General features: G+C 39.2%; 1 protein-coding gene across 10 annotated transcripts in view; it reads right to left on the bottom strand.

The window, feature by feature from the left end:
- Positions 1–25,197, bottom strand: part of LOC138755334 (band 4.1-like protein 3) — a 267,478-nt gene that overhangs the window by 98,542 nt on the left and 143,739 nt on the right. For all 10 annotated transcript variants that reach the window (XM_069921122.1, XM_069921130.1, XM_069921123.1 and 7 more), the window contains one exon: positions 3,752–3,937. In XM_069921122.1, the coding sequence (XP_069777223.1) occupies positions 3,752–3,922 (171 nt within the window). In that variant the 5' untranslated portion in view covers positions 3,923–3,937. The remainder of the gene's footprint in view (positions 1–3,751; positions 3,938–25,197) is intronic.

The following is a 25,197-nucleotide window of genomic DNA, read 5'->3' as shown; positions in this document are numbered from 1 at the left end:
CTCCTTGCAATTTCTGCAGTTCAATTTTAGCTAAAAACTCTTCTATTTTATCATCTTTCCCCTGGTTCTCAGTTTGGTATAATTGTTCATAAAATTTCTTAAAGTTCTCATTAATCTCCATTGTAATTTGTTTCTCCTTTTTCCTTGAAGCCAATACAGTTCTTTTAGCTTGTTCTGTTTTTAGTTGCCAGGCTAATATTTTGTGCGTTTTTTCTCCTAGTTTGTAATACTTTTGCTTTATTTTCATTATGTTCTTCTCCACCTTATACATTTGTAATGTTTTGTATTTTTTTTTGTCTGCCAATTCTCTTCTTTTTCTTATATCATCCCTTATTGCTCGTTCCTTTTCTGTATGAATATCTCCCTTTCCAATTGTTCTATTTCCCCATTGTAGTCCTTTTTCATCTTAGTTACATAATTTATTATCTGCCCTCTAATGAAAGCTTTCATTGCATCCCATAATATAAATTTGTCTTTCACTGATTCCATATTTATTTCAAAGTACATTTTAATTTGGCGCTCAATAAGCTCTCTCAATTCCTGCCTTTTAAGTAGCATGGAGTTTAACCTCCATCTATATGTTCTTGGTGGGATGTCCTCCAGTTCTATTGCTCATAACAGGGGTGAATGATCAGATAGCAATCTAGCTTTGTATTTAATTTTCCTAACTCTCCCTTGAATATGGGCTGACAACAAAAACATCAATCCTTGAGTATGTTTTATGCCTACTCAAATAATATGAGTATTCCTTCTCCCTTGGATGCTGCCTCCTCCATATATCCATAAGTTTCATTTCCTGCATTGATTTAACCATTAATTTGGCCACTTTATTTTTTTGCTAGTCTTTTGTCCAGTTTTATCCAACATTGGATCCAAATTAAGGTTAAAATCCCCTCCTATCAATATATTCCCTTGTGTATCTACAATCTTCAAAAAAACATCTATTCACTTTTTCTTCTGTACTTTTCATTTCACTAAATTCTAATGTCAACCATTTTTTTAATGCTCTCATTTGTTCTTGAAAAAATACTATCTATATTCTGTCAATCTGTTTTACCTTCTATTTCTCTGTACAGATCTTGGTCTTCTTTTTCCTCTTCTTGTGTCTGCACCTGTGTTTGTGTCTTCTTCTTCTCTTCCTTGTATTTGTGTCTCTTCTGACTTTCCTGATGAGTTGCTTGTCTCACTTTTCTGGCCTGCTTCTTGCTTGGCTTCTTGCTGTTGGTCCTCTTCTTCTGGGCTACTCATCTGTTGGGCCTCCTGCTGCTGCTCTTATTTCCTTTCACTCTCTTTCCTGTCGCTTTCCTCTTCTTCCAGTTGAGAGCCCTGGTGTCGGGCAACCCTCAGCTGGTTGCATTGTGTTTGCCCGCTCCTCAGCTGAGCCCCCCTCCTGTTGGTGTTCTCTTTCTCCTTCATAAGTGCACTTTAGTTTGGCTCAGAGAGCGATTTTTGCAGTCCAGCGGTCGGGAGGTCACGACTCTATTGGGTCATCACCAATCTCGGAGAACGGGCTCTCTTCTCCACAATGGCTCCCTGTTTCTTCATGCAGGTAAGGCCTTCTCCTTTCTCTTCTGGCGTCTTTTTTTCTTCTTTTTTTCCCCCCATTGTTTTTACTTTTTCCTTCTTGGGTGCCATTGTATTTCTTTTCTCTACAACTTTATCTTTTACTTGTTATGTTTTGTATTTATTGAACTTTGTATTTTCTTCACTTTATTTCTTCTTTTCTGGAGAGGGCTGGTATTCTCCTACCGGCCACTACTCCATCACATGACTCCTCCTCCCTCCCAGACCTTGAAGAAACTAATTAATTCCTTTTATGATTGCCTAGCAAGGTCAGGCTGGTCTAATATGTAGGACACTTGCCCAGGTTAACTAGACCACTACAGGCAATTCCTTCCCTCTCCTTCATTTCTCAGATCTAAGTGTAAGTATAGACTACACAAATTTTTTCCTGAATTTGGAAAATCTAGTCCACAGGCATATAAAGTCAGAGACAAGGCAGGGATGGTGGGGAATATCTGATGCATGAATTGTGAACATATTTTCTTTACAGTCTTAGATCAAATTTGCATTGATTAAGCTTACTGTGAGAAGCATATGTGGTTAGAAAACTTATTTTTTAAAAAAGGTTTATTTTAGAAATTATCTTGACAAAGAAACAAGGAGCTAATTTTCACCTATCAATACAAAAATCCCATCTCAGCATTCATAATATTAAGACCAGATGACATTGAAGAAATAGGCTATTCAGCCCACTGAGTCTGCCCCACTATTTAATCATGAGCTGATCCACATTCTCCACTCAGCCCCACTGCCTGGCCTTCTCCCCATAACCTTTGATGCTCTGATTAATTAAGAACCACCAATCTCTTATCTTAAATACACCTAATGGCCTGGCATCCACAAATGCCTGTGGTAACAAATTCCACGGATTGCTCACCCTCTGGCTGTAGAAATTCCTGCATATTTCTGTTCTAAGCTAATGTCCTTCAATCCTGAAGTTGTGCCCTCTTGTCCTAGACTCTCCCAGCATGGGAAACAACGTTTCTACATCTACATCAACGTTTAAAATATTTCAAAGAAATTCCTCCTTGTTGTCCTAAATTCCAATGAGTACAGGCTAAGAGCTGTCAAATGTTCATCATACGATAGCCCTTTCATTCCCAGAATTAACCTGGTGAACCTCCTATGAACTCTCTCCAACGTCAACACATCTTTTCTTAAATGAGGAGCCCAAAACTGCTCACAATACACCAAGAGAGGTCTCACCAACATCATAGCCCTGTATTTGTATTCTATTCCTCTTGAAATGAATGCCAGCTTGTATTTAGCTTCTTCACGACTGCCTCAACATACCTTCAGGCTATCCTGCGCTCGAGGACTCGCAAGTCCCTTTGCATCTGGGTATTTCGAATTTTCTCCCCATTTAAAAAAAAGTCTGACCATTTTTTTTCCTACCAAAGTGCATGACAGTACACATTGCAAAATTACATTAAATTTGCAACTTCTCTGTCCATTCTTCTAATCTGTCCAAGACCTTCCGCAGCCTTCCCATTTCCTCTACACTACCTACTCCTCCATTTACCTTCATGTCATCCACAAACTTGGTCACAATGCCATTCATTCCATAATCCAAATAATTAATGTACAATACTGACCCCTGTGGCAATATTGGCCAAAATGAGTAAGCTTTAAGATGAAGTGCAACAAAAGCAAGGCCAAACTTACAAATGCTCCTCCAGTTTTCATTTAGTTTAATGGTGAAGTGTTAAAAGAGGCAGAAGACAATTTAAGTTATTTCACTTAATATAATCTACATCAACATCAAAAGTTTAGGACATGGCAGAAAGAATTTTCTTAACTCTTGACTGGTATCATCTCAACAGGTATCAAGTTTTGAATTGACCAAAGTTTTACAATAAATTCTATTCTTTTTCCTTCCGAGTGCAGTGTGTTCAGGTAGATTCCTCCTCCCTCAAATAAATCTTTACTTTGCAGCACAAATCTTTTTCAAGTGTCATGAGTTTTACTTCACCATGGCACTGACTTGATAACCTGGAACCACACCAGAGAGTGGATATTAAATGCATGCTGACACCGCATTGAGGTCACACAAGATGGACCACCAGTATTAAATTGAGCACATTCCCTGCACAAGGAACAATTACAATAACTTGTGGTCTTTGAATATTAATAACTGTCAAGCCTCGTTGGCTTCATCTGAAAGGTACAACATAAATCTACAACTTGCCTGCTCCTTCCTCTCAGAGGCACGGATTCCTGCTGGGGTTCCGTCGATTCCGTCTGCCTGCTGATGCTCAGCACTCTCTTGTTGATCAGTTACAGTCTCTTTCTTCTCAGAAGCTTCCTTCTGTTCTTGGTCCTGCTTTGATTCAGAATCGGAACCTGGTTCTGTTGTCATGGTTGTAAATTATTCCTAGAAACAAATTCATGAATAAAAATCAGTTTATATTACTTCCAACAGGCAAAAAAATTACATCTTCCAAACATGAAGCTTGTTGAGAAATAGATAAGAAGAAACTTCCCGAGCACAATGACAATATCCCTCCATTATCTAAAATATTGTCAGAGATACTATTCTTTAATTTCTTCAGATTATTAAAGCTGAATTCTTCCAAGTGAAATTCAAAATATCAAGTCAGAGCATTTGAGAAAATAAATGTTTCAAAAACAGTTTTCAATTAATACCATGATTACAACATGAATCCTGACCCAGATCAGAAATCATACAGAGAAGACCACCATGACACTCATAGAAAAGCCATTTTATGCATCACCTCCAAAAATATTTTGACCGAAACCCTGACCTACATCCTTTATTACTTCTAAACTTAGTGACTTCAGCATTTGGTCTGTAACTTGTTTTCAGAGATTTTGATCAATATTCTCTCTTTCTCATTGAAAGTCTTAATTCTTAACAATCTTCGTCATTCCTCCATCCATTAGATCCAATGTTATTTTTGCTTGGAGATATCAAAATGTTTAGTTTAAAACTAAGGTTAACCATGTATCACATTGAATTTTTATGATTGGCTTTAGCGGTTTCAAGGAAATGTATAGCTATTACTTGAAAGTATGATATGGACTTGGGGATGGAGAGATGGCATACTGAAATGAGATCTTGTATTCCTTTTGAAAATAATAACAATAGCTTAAGTAATAAATATCACTTCTTTTTGAAAATATGGAGCCCATATCTATAACATGTTGGTTTGGAAATTTAAGCTCTCAATAGCTCGTCCTGGTTCTTGATTTCACGGTAGTTGATTTGAATCTATAGATCCACTTAATAATCTCGTTTCTTTGTGTGAGAGCGAGAGCGAGAGCGAGAGCGAGAGCAATTAAATGTATTGTGGTTTTAAATTTTTAATATTCAAAAAATATCAACCAAAACTCAAAGAATCAGCAAAAAAACCCTGCAAATAATCTCAGAAAATAAATAAATAAATAAATAGATGTTGTTAAAATAAATAATAAGTAAAATTTTAAATAAAACTTAAAAATTGTAGAAGTAGATGTTCTCCAAACCACAACCGCCTGAAAGCAAACATTCAGCTAGTAAAGTTTAAATAAAGGTGCATTTGAATAGAATGGCAGTAGCCAGGATGAAGAATGGTCTATGCTTCATGCCGCTGGGGCAACTCTGCCAAAGCATCTCCCTTTTCCCCGTCTTTGTTTTATTAGCATATTACCAAGTATATTAGTAAGGCTTTATCTGTAAATAGGTGGGGGGGGGGGGAAGAGGAGAGAAAGAGGGAAGAATTAATTATGAGGAATCGACTATGACGGTCAGTGCAGTGGCGAGTGCAACACTGTTGCAGTCTCGCGAATAGAGTTCAAATTTAAAGGAAGGTGAGCTGAGGGCCTAACCGGGGCACCAGCAAGGAGGCAAGCCGGGCTGTGCCGAGGGCCTGACCAGGACACTAGGATGAAGAGCCGGTCGATGCCACTTGCCACTGGGGTGACCCTCCCAAAGTGGCTCCCTTGCCTGCCTAGTAGGAGACTACCTTTATGAGTATTAAGTATATAAGGCTTGTAAAGTGGAGGGGGGGGGGGAGGGTAGAGTGAGTTATGACAGCAGCATGGTTAGCCTAGGGGCTATCTCAATGCTGTTACAGAGCTAACAACCAGGGTTGAAATTTAAATTTTGCAAGTTACAGGATGTGCTTGATTAAAAAGAACTTCACATAATTAAAGACGAAACTGATTTTTTCCCCAAAATTATTTTGCATATCGTACTGACTTTTGTCTTTTAAACAGTGTATACTTTATGCAGGTGTATTAGTCAGGGGTTTCTACGAGGCTCTAAAGGCTGTGTACGGCCCCTCACCCCATGTCCAAAGCCCGCTGCGCAGCTCAGACGGCAAGTCCTCCTCAGCGACAAGATCTCCATCCTCAACCGATGGTCAGAACACTTCCAATCTCTTTTCAGTGCCAACCGCTCAGTTCAAGATTCCGCCCTGCTCCAGCTCCCTCAACAGCCCCTAAGGCTAGAGCTGGATGAGGTCCTCACCCAGGATGAGACATATAAGGCAATTGAACAACTGAAAAGTGGCAAAGCAGCAGGTATGGATGGAATCCCCCCATAGGTCTGGAAGGCTGGCGGCAAAACTCTGCATGTCAAACTGCATGAGTTTTTCAAGCTTTGTTGGGACCAAGGAAAACTGCCTCAGGACCTTCGTGATGCCATCATCATCACTCTGTACAAAAACAAAGGCGAGAAATCAGACTGCTCAAACTACAGGGGAATCACGCTGCTCTCCATTGCAGGCAAAAATCTTCGCTAGGATTCTCCTAAATAGAATAATACCTAGTGTTGCCGAGAATATTCTCCTGGAATCACAGTGCGGCTTTCGCGCAAACAGAGGAACTACTGACATGGTCTTTGCCCTCAGACAGCTCCAAGAAAAGTGCAGAGAACAAAACAAAGGACTCTATATCATCTTTGTTGACCTCACCAAAGCCTTCGACACCGTGAGCAGGAAAGAGCTTTGGCAAATATTAGAGCGCATTGGATGCCCCCCAAAGTTCCTCAACATGGTTATCCAACTGCACGAAAACCAACAAGGTCGGGTCAGATACAGCAATGAGCTCTCTGAACCCTTCTCCATTAACAATGGCGTGAAGCAAGGCTGTGTTCTCGCACCAACCCTCTTTTCAATCTTCTTCAGCATGATGCTGAACCAAGCCATGAAAGACCCCAACAATGAAGACGCCGTTTACATCCGGTACCGCACGGATGGCAGTCTCTTCTATCTGAGGCGCCTGCAAGCTCACACCAAGACACAAGAGAAACTTGTCCATGAACTACTCTTAGCAGACGATGCTGCTTTAGTTGCCCATTCAGAGCCAGCTCTTCAGCGCTTGACGTCTTGTTTTCGGAAACTGCCAAAATGTTTGGCCTGGAAGTCAGCCTGAAGAAAACTGAGGTCCTCCATCAGCCAGCTCCCCACCATGACTACCAGCCCCACCACATCTCCATCGGCCACACAAAACTCAAAACAGTCAACCAGTTTACCTATCTCGGCTGCACCATTTCATCAGATGCAAGGATCGACAACAAGATAGACAACAGACTCGCCAAGGCAAATAGCACCTTTGGAAGACTACACAAAAGAGTCTGGAAAAACAACCAACTGAAAAACCTCACAAAGATTAGCGTATACAGAGCCGTTGTCATACCCACACTCCTGTTCGGCTCCGAATCATGTGTCCTCTACCGGCATCACCTACGGCTCCTAGAACGCTTCCACCAGCATTGTCTCCGCTCCATCCTCAACATTCATTGGAGCGACTTCATCCCTAACATCGAAGTACTCGAGATGGCAGAGGCCGACAGCATCGAGTCCACGCTGCTGAAGATCCAGCTGTGCTGGGTGGGTCACGTCTCCAGGATGGAGGACCATCGCCTTCCCAAGATCGTGTTATATGGCAAGCTCTCCACTGGCCACCGTGACAGAGGTGCACCAAAGAAGAGGTACAAGGACTGCCTAAAGAAATCTCTTGGTGCCTGCCACATTGACCACCGCCAGTGGGCTGATATCGCCTCAAACCGTACATCTTGCCGCCTCACAGTTCGGTGGGCAGCAACCTCCTTTGAAGAAGACCGCAGAGCCCACCTCACTGACAAAAGAGGAAAAACCCAACACCCAACCCACCAATTTTCCCCTGCAACCGCTGCAACTGTGTCTGCCTGTCCCGCATCGGACTTGTCAGCCACAAACGAGCCTGCAGCTGACGTGGACATTTACCCCCTCCATAAATCTTCGTCCGCGAAGCCAAACTAAAGAAGAAGAAAGAAGAGATTAGTTAGGCACTGCAAGAGTGAGCCAGTCAACCAGTAAATTCATCTTTCCGGCACCTGCGATTCCCGTAGCTGCCAGATAATGGGGATATTGGACAATACAACAAATCCTACAAAAATCCCATATTACCAAGTTCATTTATAGTCAATATGTAACTCTTTCAAATCAGTAATCAAGAAATTTATCAACATGAGAGAAAAACTATTTACATATCCAACTTGCACATTCCCATGAATTAATCATTTGTACTTCAAATATTTAAACAAGAATGCAAAGATCTAAGTTACCAAAGAAACAAATGGATTGGAAACAGCTTCAAATTTCAGCTTACTAGTTCTGAATTATGACAATTTTTGGGCCTTTTACTGCTAATTTTAAATACATAAACTCTTGTGCTGAACTAAGAACCAAACTACTTTTTCCCATTTTATTATTACAAACCTTCCAAAATACAAAGCCAAAGGACAACGACAGGATTAAGAGCAGAATAACAATAAATAACAGAAATAGGGGAATTAAGATTGCCGCTTCCTCTATTAACACAGTACAGCAATCAATATATAGCTGCTATCAATATTTCAATCAAAACTATTTTTGTGAAAATTTAAACTTGCTTTCAGTTCTTATCAAATAAATTGCTTTCATTGATTGGAACTCACATTTTCTTTCTTAACAATCTGGGAAACTACTTACGTGACTAGAGATTTCAGAACTTTTGGAAATGAGCAACACAATCTTCAAATTTCCACAGCATCTACTTATAAACAACTGTAATTTGGTGACAAGTTCTCGTATATCCCTTTGAGCTACTCAATTACAAAATCATATATTTCAGACAAATTCTCAGGAGATTCTACTGATCCATCTCCTATATACATGCCATGAAATATTTATTTGCAACTACACATGATAGAATGTTTAAATTCAGCATGAAAGCTGATCTTCCTCTGATAGCTTTATTGTGGAAGAAAACCCATTTAGGCAAGGTAAAGGCAGCGAAATGCAAACATTTCTCAGGAAATTTCTGCCGGTGGAGTTTTTAAAGATATCAACATTAGGAATTATGAAGAATATGTAAAAATGTGTGGAAAAATCTGCTTTTATTGTTGAATTGATCTATCTCATTTACACTTGTGGTCACATCCTTATCTTCAGGATCACATTGCTTTTTACTTGTTTAAATCTGCACATGCATCTCAGCTCAGATACATGTACAGATTTAGGCAAAACAATATTTGGAGAGTTCTGTAATTCTGAAGAAATACAGTACAACTCAGAATATCCAAAATCAGATTCTCCAAAATCCTGTTTTCCAAAAATTTAAAAAAAAATCAGATAAACAAGGAGATCCGAAACAAATCAGAAATCTTCATTTATCCTCAATTTTTTTTCCAGAGCTGAACTGACCAGGGACATCAGGATCCTGCTCGAGACAGCAGCAGACCTCGAGTTCCTGGTAGCAGCAGGAACCTCAAGCTCCTGGTCACGAGCAGGGCCTCGGTGGGGAAATGTTAGTGATGGCCAGCATTTTTTTTGTGAGAAATATTATTTTAATGTTTAAAAAGCATTCCCTTGTTGTTGTTAAGTACTATTACAAGTGATTTACTAAAGCCATGTTGTCAATTGAGTGATCAAAGGTTTAAAAAAAAGTAAAATTCAACCCATACAAACACCCAAACTTAAGGAGCAATAAGTGTAAAAGATACATGAAATATGACTCAAACACTTTATAAATTTAGATTAATCAGATTCTATTACCCCACAAGGCAAGACTGTTTTTTACGGCTTTATAGCCAATGAGGGAACTATGCAATATTTTGCTGAAAATAAATAAAATTGGGAACACTCCAAAAATAATTTATTTTTTTTTTATAGGTTTAGCTCTACTAGAAATCCTCAGCTGGACTACAGTTTAGTTATTTTCTCCCAAGATCATCTCACCCTACCACTCTGAACTCCATATATACTGCAAACTCCACTTCCAAATAACTCAATTTACTGTGCTAGTCCATCCTGAAAAGGTAATATATTGGGGAACACTACTCCATGGCACCATTTAAAGGAGGCTCAGCCATTAAAAATGGACCAGCTCTTGTGTTTCAATTTCCCACATGGTTCATCACAAACTCTGGCAAACAACTACCCGTTCATTAGTGGAGCTCTGATCACACACTTTAAGAAACACCCCATGTCCCACATCCAGACAATTATTTCTCCATGCACTCCATTTGTGTCTCTAAATTAACAATCTAAACTCCCAATAGCCAGTTCTGCAAATTATATACAAACCCATTATACTACTAGTAAATCTGCCCCCATGGATTTTCCAGTCATTTCTCAGTGGATGTTCCATGTGATGCAGAGAACAGCAGCTACTGGTTGATGGCAGCATGAGCCTCTCAAATGGCAAGTCTATTTCCTTTCTCATTTTCACTGTTTGGGGATTTGGACAAACTCAGCCTATGAAAAGAAAATCCTCTGACATTATCAAATGTTCAGCCACGATAAGAACATACAAACTTGCTGCTGCATCATGCATGTCTGTGCAGCAACAATTTAGCTGAAACTTAGTGAGCCATGAAACACGAGGAAAAACTAAAATGATCTGGATCAGAGCACCCAGTGGCAACTGCCCTAAACCAAATTAGATTAGCTCATGAATGCTCAGATGCACGTGTGCATTTTCAGTTCCCTTCTCCCAGGAGTACTTAATGCAGGTTTCACTGCCCTCATTACTGTCCAGACATCTGCTCCATGGAGATAACTAGATATGTCCTTTTCAAAGAGGCATGCCTGGAATCAGCACAGATGTGTACAGTTTTCTGCCTCAGAATGATGCCATCACCCATCCCCCACCATCAAATGACAGAGGAATAGCCAGAACCAAAGGCGAGACAGGCTTTGAAGCATCAAACGTGGTGAAAGTAGCCTTGGGGATAACTTACTGAGCGAGATTTTAAAAAAAACAAACAGGAAATCCCAAGCCCCACAGACCAGCTTGCCTTCACTTTTAAAGTGAGTGAAACATTAAAGTCTACAGACACTGTGATTGTCGTAAAAATACACAAATATGCTGGAGGAACTCTACTGTTCTTCCAGTATCTATAGGAGGCAAAGATATATTACCAAAGCTTCACGGAGAAGGGCTCAGGCCCTAAACATCAGTAATAAATCTTTACCTCCTAAGAATGCTGTGAGACTGGCTGAGTTCCCGCAACATCTTTCTGCAGAAGTATATCACTATCCAGGTAAAAAACACTGGGCTTACATCATACAATTAAATTGATTTTATTTGTTGCTTCATTTGCAGATTCTCAACTGGTGCAGATTATGCTTCAAATAATTTAAAATTTGTCAGATTTAAAGTTCATTAATTGAGAAGCTCCTGACCCATCCCAGGAACTTGTAGATAGCATGGCAGGTACTACTGAGTGAGTAGTCCACAAGAAGTAGTAAAAGGGTTTACTTTTGTGTGGAATCTTTCCAAACGTGTATTTTAACTTGGTGGTACAGCAATTAGAAAGGTTTTCAGATCAAAAAACAGGACAGAAAATCTGCAAAATCCATCTAAATATTCTTGCCGTGAAAAGCAACAGTCCACATTAGTTGACTTCAGACTGGGTTTTATTTTCCACTCTCAGATAAAAGCAAAGAGGATCAAGTGGAAAATTCCAGTGTCAAGTGAAAAGGTTCCCATAAAATTGGTGACATCAACAGTAGAATGTCCTATAATCATTAAATCCCATGTAATAGTTGTACAATCATTTGTCACATTTACCTTTGAAAACCACTATGATGGGAAGAATGTGATAATTCAGCTAAAACTTTCACCTTGAAGGCCAGTTACTTTATTTATATTTGCTCCAATCAAAACCTTAAAACTTTTGATTTGGTCTTCAAAATGCACACAGATCATAATTTTGCTTTCACCAGTCCTCATGGAAAGGCTTTCAAACAAGGGAGAAAAATGAATGATGGGAACCATATGAAGAGTCAACAATGGTTTATTTTAATTTTAATATTCTTTCCATTAACCAATTCTCAAAAGAACAAAAATAATTTTGCTCATTTACCATTCATGTCTCTCCCTTCTGCAAAACTCTTTTGATTAACAGAACTCAATTTTGTCTGCAGAGAGGTTCCTCTTGAAGATGCAAAGCTGCATCTCATTAAATATTGACACATTTGGTTGTTGTAGTGTATTATTCATGTGCGTTATGGTTCCATTGTCAATTATTTTACTTTCATTCTGAGAAGCAAGTTTTTTTCTGGAACAAGCTGTAACGAATCACACTATTTCTGCTAGGTACAAATGACAATCAAAGACCAAAATAAACATCAAGAAAAAGTGTTTGGTCCCAATAAACACTGCAGCTTCTGCATGTAAACCCAATGGCATCTTAAAAACTTGTAACAAATAAGCAGTTGTTTCACTATTGCAGCACAACATCCACACCAAACCCTGGACATTGAAGAAATTTGGTGCCACATTTGTATCAACACAGAAATGCTGGAGGAACTCCGCCGATCTTGCAGCATCCATAGGATGTAAAGATGCGTAATGGAAGTTTTGGGTCTGAGCCCTTCTTCAAATGATGAGTAGGCGGAAAAATCAAAAGGAGGTTAGGAATAATTCACTGAAACAATTATTGCTGATCTAGACTTTTTGTACTGAAGGAATCTTCCTCAGAGCCCTGGTTTTAAAAAGGAAAACATTGCTAAAGCAACACATTAATTACAGCAGTTATTCAAATTTTAAAAGGCGAAAAAGAAACTGTACAATAAAGCACTAGAGAAGGGATTATAATCTCCAACTCTTCATATTTATGTATCTGATGAGAAAGACTTACCACCAGTCTCATGAAATATTGTAACTACTCTTCATTTTGGTGATGTGATATCATGTAAACTATGTACATTTTAGTTGAAAATACCAAAACGACATACTGTACAACTCCAAAATGGTCAGGATCACACCTATGTTGAATAAACTTTTTTTTCAGATAACCAGTCATTTTTTATAAAACAGCCCAGTACCAACATCAAATCACTTGTATCACTGTTTAAACACAAGGAAAGCTTTTTAGCATTAAAATAATGTTTAATTCTCACTATAACAATGCTGGCCACCGCCGATCACCAAGACCTCTCAACCCCCGACACAACACTACCACTGCCACTGATCTCTGGGAAGCTTTCCAGGCCAGTGAAACACTCACTGGAGAGTTGGCGGGCTCCTGTCTCCCTGGTCACCGGAGCTCCTGATTCCTGAATCTTGACTCTGAATCCTCTTCTAGACCTACCACTCACCAGGAGATCTGGTGTGTGCGTGCTGTAGTGGGCCAAGGGGAGGGTTTGGAGTCGGTGTGCTGAGGAGGGAGGGAGGGATCGCCACTGAGCCCAAGATCCCGCTCCTGCCCAGGAGGCTGCTCTCCTTGATGACGCCAAGACAAGGGAATCTTCCGGCCGCTTGCAGCTGGGAGACAGAGGAATGCCGTTTGAGAGGGAGAGTTGGAGAGAAAAGTCAATAGGAGAAGGTAAAGAAGAAATGGGAAGAGAGAGGGAAGCGAGTTACCTGAAACATTCTAATTTCACGTTGGGTGAATTTTTTTTTCAACCTGTGAGGTTAGTTTGGCTCTGAAATTTTTTTTGGATAAATGAGGATTTCAGAGAATTGCAGTTGTACTATATAATGCTTGGGATAAATCCATACTCCCTCATTTCAGTCCTAAATATCTGACTTCTTATCCTCCTTGATCCTGAACTCCCTAATCAGAGAATACAGCAATTTCAAAACTAGTTTGAACATTCCTCTGAATAATTTCATATGCTCCAATAAAGACTTGGAGAATATTGATTGGTCATATTCAATTAGTTTTATTGATTTTGTAAAACAGCATTGCACATCAACAGACAGCAGCTACAAAAGCAACACCAAGTTGGGATGCTCCATATAGATTTCTGTACCTTCTTTACCATATAGAAAATTCAATGCCTGCATTTGGGAAGGCTACTTTGTAATCTCATTGCAGTGTGCAGTGCAATTTCTCTCCACAAATAGGAAAAGTCTGGATTTTTACATCCTCCTGCAGTTCTAGTTTCTATGGACCATTGCAATTCCAACAATACTTATACTTTTTAAAATTTAAATTTAGACATACAGCACAGTAACAGGCCATTTTGTCCCATGAGTCTGTGCCACCCAATTTACACTCAATTAACCTACACACCCAGTAAGTTTCAAACGGTGGGAGGAAACTGGAGTCCTAGGGGAAAACCCACACAGACACAGGGAGAATGTAAACTCTTTACAGGCAGCGTGGAATTCGAAACCCAGTCCCGATCACTGGTACTTTAAAGGTATTGCACTAACTGCTATGTCAACCATGCCACGCTTATCTAGTACAACTTCCGTTAATTTGCACCTCAACGTAACATAACCAAGAGCAGTGACCATTGTTGAGAATATCATTTGTCAACATCAAGCAAAACTCTGGTATAAATCCAAAACTCACAATTGTTAAGTAATAGCTTGTGCAGGTTCAGAAACACTATCTAAACTGTTAGCTTCATCCTTACCCCATGGGGCAAGCACCTAGACTTGGGCTCCTCTCATATTAAACATCTGAAGATTAGGAGTATTCTGTGAAACACAATGGGTGAGATTGTAGATTAATACTGTACTCTTCAACATCAATTTTGCACCTTTATATTGGGAGATCAATAAGTAAAAAAGCTTGCTCCTTGATCAGCTATCAAAATGCAATGCAAATAAAACATTTCCAGTTACTCAACAACCTAAATTTAACAACAGTAATGAAATGAACAATTCTGATCTTCAATATACAAGCATTCTTGTATATTCATTCATCTTGGATAAAATGGATGTCCAATCTTTCTTCACTTTGGCATGGCAAATGATGCATAACTCCATGGACAAATAGTTATTATGTCAGCATTACAGAAGGAAACAGGATAAATAAAGTCCTCAGAATAAATCTGAAGAAACTGAACAAGACACATGGATAACTTCCAAAAGGAAGCAAGGCCTGAGAGAATTTCAAAAGGTTTGAAGAATTCAAGTGCAAGAACTGTTTCGTCATCAAACGGACACATCTGGATTCAAAAAAGCATGACTGAACAAAGGGAAAATTAATCATTTACTAACTAGGACTTGAGTTAGAGATGAAAAATCTGTGCTCATGGTGACATCATTGTATAAAATAATGCTAGATACATTCATTTGGTCAGACAGAGTCTATGGGAGACAAACAGTTAATGTTTCTAGCAGTACACCCTTTGACAGATTTATTACAGCAACTCCACAAAATTCTGTATGAATAGGATGGTATTTATTAAATGTCAAATTTCACAAAGGCAACCTCAATTCTTCCTAATTACATTATGCCAAATTCTTAAACTGAAATAGAAATCAAAGATAAGCAGCAATTTTCCCAATCTCTGTATTAGTAAATTGTTATAAAGGAAAAACAAATACAGTTAAATTAAAAACAAAAATACTAATTTAATGCAAATTCAGTTTTCATAAAATATTGAATTTGCCATAAACAAGGGAATAAAATGTGTAAATCTATGCACAGCTAAGGTTACTCACTAGTTTCTGTTCAAAACTATTTCAGAACCCTATTCAATTCTAACAATGAACTTGATTCGATGATTATTTTGGAAAAAATTGCATTTTTAAATTTATAAAGGTCAAAGGCATGAAATGAAAATCAGCACCAGTTTACTGTAGTGAATTAATTCTATTGCATTGAGATTCCATTTGTAATATGCACAAAGTAGAAAGCATATGCAAATGAAATTAGTCATAATACGACATCAGTAAACTTACAAAGTCTTTGTGAAGCATGCAAAAATATACAATTGGAAATGTCCCATAAAATCAAGGGTGGTCAAACTAGAAACTCAATACTTTAAACATTCTGTGAAAATATAAAATGCCATTTCTTCAACAGATATTTTCCTCCTAATGCTATTTGCCTTATTTCCTTGATCTTCACTTTATATCCTTATTTAATTAAATCAAAGGAGAATCACAAATGTATTCATTTGATGCAGATTAATGGGCAGCACTTCATATTTTTCTTTCAGTGGTGATGGTGAGTGTGCGCACCTTATTAATCAGGATTCCTGGGGGATTCCACCCAAGCTCCATGCAAGAAAGAATCATGGATATACCGAGAATTGTTTGGCATGGATAAATGGATTTGTACTGAAAGGAACATTTGAACTTAAAAGCTGATATACATCAATGATGCACAACTTATTTAAGCACTGAGTTTATTCTTTTGAAAATGTACTTTCTTCAGTCATTAATTAATGGATGTAAAATACATCTTGCACCAGTGAGATCTAGCTCAAGTGATTACACCATGCAAAATCCAGTTGTGAAGAAACACAAAGAGTTTGGTTCTTCACCACTGAAATTTAAAGTAACTTGCACACAACCATTTTACTGAAGTGTTATAGAGGTTATGAATCCAGAACTTCGAGGAGAAGCTATACTGTAATGATATGAGGCAAAAATTGGCTTGATTAAAGAAGTAAAGAACACTTAATACTGTCATTAACACAATGAGTAATTTAAAGATCATGTACAATAGCTTAAAGAAAAACTTTACATCCCTGTTTGCTGTAAAAAATAAAATTGGGAAGATGGCTCAATTGTGGAGAATGAGGGAATTCAGGGATAACATTAAAACCAAAGAAGGGGCATATAAATTGGCAAAAGTAGCAAAGTCGAGACTGGAGAAATTTAGAATTCAGCAGAGGATTGAACTTCGAGGAAGAAAATAGAGAAAGAGGAAACATGTAAAAACCTACAAACTGATCTCAAGAGCATCGAAAGATATACAAAGAGAACTAGTTTAAGTAAATGGAGGCCCAATGCAGTCAGAATCTGGGGAATTCATAATGGGAAACAAGGAGATGACAGAACAATTGAATAAATGGAGCAAAAAATTGTGAGAGGAAATCAGCAGGTCAAACAACATCCATGGGTAGAAATGCAAATTTAAATTTAGACATAGGCTCTTGTGGCCAATGAGCCTGTACCACCCAAATACCCCAATTAACCCACAACCCCTGAATATTTTGAAAGGTGGAAGGATCCTGTGGGGATTCCATCCAAGCTACATGCTAGAAAGAATCATGGAAAAACCAAGAATTGTTTGGCATGGATTTTCATGATGGATTTGAAGGAGAAAAAACCCAGGGAATTATAGACTGGTTAGCCTGACATCAGTGGTGAGGAAAAATGCTTTGATCAGTAATTAAAAATATCATCGCTGTGCATTTGGAGATGACTGACATGATTAGAGCGAGTCAGCATAGATTTATGAAAGGGAAGATATGCTTGACAAATCTAGAAACTTTTGGGGATGTGACCAGTAGAGTCAACAATGGTGAACTGGTTGATGTGATATATTTGGACTTTCAAAAAAAGGCTTTTGACAGGATACTGGACAAGAGATTGGTGTGCAAAATTAGGAGGTAATGTATACTGATGTGGATGTACAACTGGCTGGCAGGCAGGAAGCAGAGAGTGATAATAAATGAGTCATTTTCAAATTGGCATTCTTACTTGTGGGACACCCCAAGTTTCAGTGCTGGAACGCCAGCTAATTACAGCACGAAAAGTGGGATGCAGGGAGGTCTTACTGCAGCTTTACCAGGCCTTGGTGAGGCCACACCTCGTGCTCAATTTTGGTCTCCTAATCAGAGGAAGGATATTCTTGCTATTGAGGTAATGGAACAAAGGAAATCCTGAGAAAGTGAGAATGACTTGAAGAAAGACTAGATCGACAAGGGTTACATTCTCTAAATTTTAATGAATGAGAGAAGATTTCAGATTTATTGTCTGAGTACATACATGACATCACATACAACCCTGAGATTCTTTTCCTCCGGGTGAGGCAGAATTACCACTTATTGGTAGTGCAAAAAAGTATTCCATGTACACATATAAACAAAATGACTGACCATGAGGGGGGAAAACAAATCAATAAAGTGCTAAAGTAAGAGTCCTTAAATGAGTCCCCAATTGAGTTTGTTGTTGAGGAGTATCCAGTGTTCTTGAACCATATATGAGGCAAAATTCTGATAGGACTAAACAGGTTGGATGCAATAAAAATGTTCCTGATGTGAGAGAAGTTCAGAACAAGGAGATTGGTCTTCAGTTAAGAGGCAAACCATGATGAAGAGAAGCCTCTTCACTCAGAATTGTGAACTTGTGAAACACGCTGCTACTGAAAATTGGCAAAGTCAATTTGTAAGATGTATTCAAGGGGGAGTTGTATCTGGCCCTCATGGCCAAAAGCATCAAGGACAGAAAGCAGGAATGGTACTGGGGTCACCTGATTTGCCATGATTATACTGAATGGTGGTGCAGGCTTGAAGGGCTACATAACTGTACAAACAACTTTCCAGTGATAAAACAATGATCCACCATCAAAATTCATTCCAGAGACAGGAACATCGCCCAAGGTGGAGTTTCAATGCTGCAATGTCAGGGGTGTCATAATTCAGCTAAAATGTTAACCCAAGGCCTTTCTAGATAGATGGGCAAGGTCCCATAATTCCAAAGAACAGCTGCAGAATTTTGCATCGCAACTTGTTTAGTTATCCATGTCCAACTTGGAAATGAAAAGTACAAAACTACTTTTCCCAAGAAAAAGAATCTCTGCCATAGGAGCCATCCCACAAATGTTCTGGAGAAAGATTCCTTGAATAGTGGTGGTGTCTTATGAGAAGTCAGATTGACTGAGCCCGTCTTAACTAAAAACAAGTGGAAATCTCTATGAAACGCTCAAAATTCTGACTGGGCTTGGCAGACAGGATGACTCGAGGCCAAGAGGAAGAGAACTTGTGGAATTCTCTATCACAGAAGACTGTGGAGGTTGTCATTGAATGTATTTAAATAGGTGAGTTAGAAGCTTTTCCAAACAAAGGGCACCAAGAGAATAGGTTGTATATGTGAGTATTATCGAGATAGAGGTTCACGCTCGATCATGATGAATGGCCAAGCAGATGCAAAGGCCCTAAAGGTCTTCTTGTGCCCTGACCTTTCTGATGTTATAAATACAAAATAAAAATAAATTTAAATGGAAGATGCTTGTGCAACATACGTAACCCAAATTAAATTGGATCATGATTTCAATTCAATCATCGGGCATTGGTTGCTGCATTTAACCAAAATCTAGGAGTGGTTTCCTCAATCAAGTACTATTTTTTTTTCCAATCCTGAATTTAGTTTATGGAAATATACACAAAAAAGATCAAAGTTAAATTTGCTAACAGGAACTACTTTTTACTCTCATGATGTCACAAGTGTAAAAGCCAAAGTTCATATAAATAAAAAGCACTCCTACAACTTTACAGAATAACTCAGTCTAATTTCACACAGTTTAATTAGTACCTGTCAGTGAATTTCAATCTCAATGGTTTGGCAAATATTTCTGTTAAGGGATTACTTGAGGTGGTATGTGAGTTGGGGAGAAGAGGTTGAGAACCACTGCTTCAAACAATTGTTACGGAAATATTTTGCTTGAGAAAAATTGCCATTGGCGTTATGAAACCATACATAGGTTCAATTAAAACAGTGGTTTTCAATTTTTTTCTTCCCACCCACATAAGTAAGTAATCCCTTACTAATCAGAGCACCTATGGTATATGGATTACATAAGGTGGTATGAGGGTGGAAAGAAAATTTGAAATCCACTGATTTAAAACAACAAAACATGTTTGCTGAAGTGCACAGAAAACAAATTGGAGCCATCTCAAAACTTCAACTATTAAATCTGAAATAATGCTGATGTACATATTTTAAAAAGGACAAACCAGAGAGAAAACTTGCAGAGAATAGCATGAGAAAATGAAACGAACTGCTATAATCTTTGAAAGCATTATATAGCAGAAGCCAAATAAGCACCTAATTAGTTTGTCACAAAAAAAATTGAGAATTTTACGCAAGAAAAAACCGGCTGGAGGAATTCAGTTTGTCAGGCATGTGAATGGAGGGAAATAACAGTTGAAGTTTCAGGTTGAAACAATGCTTCAGAATTAAAAAAGGAGAGGGAAGACAGGCAGTTATAAAGACAAAAGGCAAAGGAGGAAAAACCCAACACCCAACCCCAACCAACCAATTTTCCCCTGCAGCCGCTGCAACCGTGTCTGCCTGTCCCACATCGGACTTGTCAGCCACAAACGAGCCTGCAGCTGACGTGGACTTTTACCCCCTCCATAAATCTTCGTCTGCGAAGCCAAGCCAAAGAAAGAAATATAGAAACATAGAAAAATAGGTGCAGGAGTAGGCCATTTGGCCCTTCAAGCCTACACCGCCATTCAATATGATCATGGCTGATCAGTACCTGGTTCCTGCCTTCTCCCCATACCCCTTGATCCCCTTAGCCACAAGGGCCAAATCTAACCTACTCTTAAATATTGACAATGAATTGGCCTCAACTACTTCCTATGGAAAGGAATTCCACAGATTCACCACTCTCTGAGAGAAGAAAATTTTCCTCATCTCAGTTCTAAAAAACTTCCCACTTATCCTTAAACTGTGACCCCTGGTTCTAGTTTTTCCCAACATTGGAAACAACCTTCCTGCATCTAATCTGTCTAAACACTTAAAAATTTTAAGTTTCTATAAGATTCCCCCTCAATCTTCTAAATTCCAGAGAATACAAGCCGAGTCTATCCAACCTTTCTTCATATGCGAGTCCTTCCATTCCTGGTATCAGCCTAGTGAACCTTCTCTGCACCCCCTCCAAGGCAAGGATATCCTTCCTCAGATAAGGCGACCAAAACTGCGCGCAGTACTTCAGGTGTGGTCTCATCAAGGCCCTGTACAGCTGTAGCAGGATCTCCCTACTCCTGTACTCAAATCCTCTCACTATGAATGCCAACATACCATTCACCCTCCTCACCGCCTGCTGCACCTGCATGCCCACTTTCAATGACTGATGCACAGCAACACCCAAGTCTCTCTGCATCTCCCCTTTTCCTAAACAGATACCATTTAGATAATAGTTCCCTTTCCTGTTCTTACCTCCAAAGTGGATAACCTTGCATTTATCCACATTGTATTGCAGCTGCCACATCTTGGCCCACTTGCCCAAATTGTCAAAATCACTCTGCACCCTCCTAGCATCCGCTACACAGCTAATCCCTCTACCCATCTTTGTGTCATCTGCAAATTTTGAGATATTGTTATCTATTCCCACATCTAGGTCATTGATGTATATTGTAAACAACTGTGGCCCCAGCGCGGAGCCCTGCGGTACCCCACAAATCACTGGCTGCCATTCTGAAAAGAACCCATTTATTCCTACTCTTTGCTTCCTGTCCACCTTAATTTTCTATCCACCTTAATACCATACCTCTTATACCATGTTTTTCAAGTTTATACGCTAGTCTTCTGTGCGAAATCTTAACAAATTAAAGTCCAGATAGACCACATCCACTGATTTCCACCCTAATGGTTACATCCTCAAAAAATTCAGATTCACCAGACATGATTCTCCCTTCACAAAACCATGCTAACTCCATCCGATGATACCACTACTCTCCAAACGTAGTGTGATTGCATCTTTAATAACTGATTCTAGCAACTTCCATACTACTGATGTCAGGCTAACTGGCCTGTAGTTTCCCGGTTTCTCTCTCCCTCCTTCTTAAGGAGTGAGGTTACATTGCCCACCCTCCAATCCTCAGAAACTAATCCAGTATCTAAAGAGGTCCACGCAGGATGACGGGCACAAGGTGGAGTGGAATTGAGAGATAGTGATGGGTGGAACCATAAGGGGAAGGAATTGATGGAATCAGGAGGGCAGCCGAAACAAAACACATAAAAACACAGTACCCACACTTTATCATACATCTTAAATATAAATGTGTTGTCATACATTGAGTTTAAAAAGGGAAAACTGAGAGATGAAAATGGGGAAAAGGGGGATGGTGGTGGTGAGGAAGCAAAAATGAGCTATAAACAGGTTATGAGATGGCCATGTTGACTATATGACTATAAACATTAATGGAATACATAACCATATTAAAAGAAAGAGGCTATTAAATTTACTGAAAAAAATGATATAGCATTTGTGCAGGAAATGCATCTAACTGAAGTGGAACATAAATTAAGAGAAACTGGGTAGGGCACGTAGTGGCAGCATCATACAATTCAAAAGCTAGAGGTGTAGCCATATTAGTGAACAAAAATGTACCAATCAAAATAGATGAGGAAATAATAGATCCAGCAGGGAATTATGTAATGATAAAGTGCAAGATATATTCAGAATTTTGAAATTTGCTCAATATATATGCACCTAATGAAAAGGATCAAAAGTTTATGCAAGATATTTTTTTGAAGATTGTAGATACACCAGGAAATATTGATAGGAGGGGATTTTAACCTTAATTTGGATCCAATGTTGGATAAAACTGGACAAAAGACTAGCAAAAAGAATAAAGTGGCCAAATTAATGGTTAAATCAATGCAGGAAATGAAACTTATGGATATATGGAGGAGGCAGCATCCAAGGGAGAAGGAATACTCATATTATTCGAGTAGGCATAAAACATACTCAAGGATTGATATGTTTTTGTTGTCAGCCCATATTCAAGGGAGAGTTAGGAAAACTGAATATAAAGCTAGATTACTATCTGATCATTCACCCTTGTTATTAGTAATAGAACTGGAAGACATCCCACCAAGAACATATAGATGGAGGTTAAACTCCATGCTACTTAAAAGGCAGGAATTTAGAGAGTTTATTGAACGCTAAATTAAAACATATTTTGAAATAAATACAGAATCAGTGAAAGACAAATTTATATTATGGGATGTAATGAAAGCCTTCATTAGAGGGCAGATAATAAGTTATGTAACTAAGATGAAAAAGGACTACAATCGCGAAATAGAGCAGTTGGAAAGGGAGATAGTAAGTACAGAAAAGGAACTAGTAAAAAGGGATGATATAACAAAAAGGAGAGAATTGGCAGATAAAAAAAAATATGAAACATAACAAACATATAAGGTGGAGAAAATATAATGAAAATAAAGCAAAAGTATTACAAACTAGGAGAAAAAACACACAAAATATTAGCCTGGCAACTAAAAACAGAACAAGCTAAAAGAACTGTATTGGCATCAAGGAAAAAGGACAAACAAATTACATATAATCCAATGGAAATTAATGAGAACTTTAAGGAATTTTAAGAAAAATTATACCAATCTGAGAACGAGGGGAAAGATGATAAAATAGAAGGGTTTTTAGCTAAAATTGAACTGCAAAAATTGCAAGAAGAGAAACAAAACAAACTGATAAAACCATTTGAAATAGAGGAAGTACAGGATATATTAAAAAAGCTGCCGAACAATAAAACGCCAGAAGAGGCTGGATTCCCAATAGAATTCTATAAAACATTTAAAGAGTTATTAATTCCTCCTCTCCTGGAAGTAATGAACCAGATAGAAGAAATACAAAATTTGCCAGATTCATGTAAGACAGCAATAATTACAGTAATACCAAAGACGGGGAAGGATCCATTAACACCAGCATCATATAGACCAATATCTCTACTTAACTCAGATTATAAGATAATAGTGAAATTATTAGCAAACAGATTGGCCGATTGTGCACCAAAAATAGTAAAACAAGATCAAACTGGATTTATTAAGAAAAGACGAACAGCGGATAATGTCTATAAATTTATTAATCTAATTCATGCAGTTCAAGGAAATAAGAAGCCAACAGTAGCTGTGGCTTCAGACGCAGAGAAAGCCTTTGACAGGGTAGAATGGAATTATTTATTCAAGTATTACAGAGGTTCAATCTACCAGAAAAATTAATTGTATTAAAGTATTATATAATGGACCATTGGCGAAGGTAACAGTAAATGGATATGTATTGAACCAATTTAAATTAAGTAGGTCAACTAGGGAGGAATGTCCATTATCCCCCTCACTGTTCGCTTTAGCAATAGAACCATTGGCAGAACTGATAAGAACAGAAAATAAAATAAAAGGGATAAAAATAAAGGAGGAGTATAAAATCATTTTATTTGCAGATGACATCATAGTATACTTAACAGAACCAGAAATATCAATAAAAGAATTACACAAGAAATTGAAGGAGTATGGAGAAATATCAAGGTACAAGATCAACGCAAATAAAAGTGAAGTGATGCCAATGAGTGATGCGGATCCCACTTCAAAACAAGCGTCACATCACCCTCATCAGTGTCTATGCTCCAACCCTCCAGGCGGAACCAGCAAAAAAGAACAAGTTCTACACTGACCTGCGCAACCTCATCCAACGTACCCCTACAGCCGACAAGGTTGTCATCCTGGGCGACTTCAACGCTCGTGTCGGCAAAGACTCAGAAACCTGGCCAGGAATCCTGGGCAAGCATGGCGTCGGCAAGTGCAACGACAATGGGCGCCTCCTGTTGGAGCTCTGCGCAGAACAGCGGCTTGTCATTACAAACACCCTTTTTCAGCAGAGGGACAGCCTTAAGACCACCTGGATGCATCCCCGATCCAAACACTGGCACCTCCTGGACTACATCCTGGTGCGAGAAAGTGACAAACAAGATGTGCTCCACACCAGGGTCATGCCTAGCGCGGAATGCCACACTGACCACCGGCTGGTTCGCTGCAAGCTCAACCTTCACTTCAAGCCAAAGCCCAGGAACAATAAAGCCCCCAGAAAGAGGTTCAATGTTGGAAAACTGCAGTCAGACGAAGCGAGAGGAAACTTCCAGGCAAACCTCAAAGCAAAGCTCGACGTTGCAACCCGCCTCACGGACCCGTCCCCTGAAACCCTCTGGGATCAGTTGAAGGCTACCATACTGCAATCCACTGAAGAGGTACTGGGCTTCTCCTCCAGGAAAAACAAGGACTGGTTTGACGAAAACAGCCAGGAAATCCAGGAGCTGCTGGCAAAGAAGCGAGCTGCCCACCAGGCTCACCTTACAAAGCCGTCCTGTCCAGAGAAGAAACAAGCCTTCCGTCGCGCATGCAGCCATCTTCAGCGCAAACTCCGGGAGATCCAAAATGAGTGGTGGACTAGCCTCGCCAAACGAACACAGCTCAGCGCGGACATTGGCGACTTCAGGGGTTTCTACGAGGCTCTAAAGGCTGTGTACGGCCCCTCACCCCAAGTCCAAAGCCCGCTGCGCAGCTCAGACGGCAAAGTCCTCCTCAGCGACAAGATCTCCATCCTCAACCGATGGTCAGAACACTTCCAATCTCTTTTCAGTACCAACCGCTCAGTCCAAGATTCCGCCCTGCTCCAGCTCCCTCAACAGCCCCTAAGGCTAGAGCTGGATGAGGTTCCCACCC

This window comes from Narcine bancroftii, chromosome 2 (genome assembly GCF_036971445.1).
Source record: "Narcine bancroftii isolate sNarBan1 chromosome 2, sNarBan1.hap1, whole genome shotgun sequence".
Classification (NCBI taxonomy): Eukaryota; Metazoa; Chordata; class Chondrichthyes; order Torpediniformes; family Narcinidae; genus Narcine; species Narcine bancroftii.
Note: the sequence above shows the minus strand (reverse complement) of the source record. Positions and strands in the feature narration are given on the sequence as shown.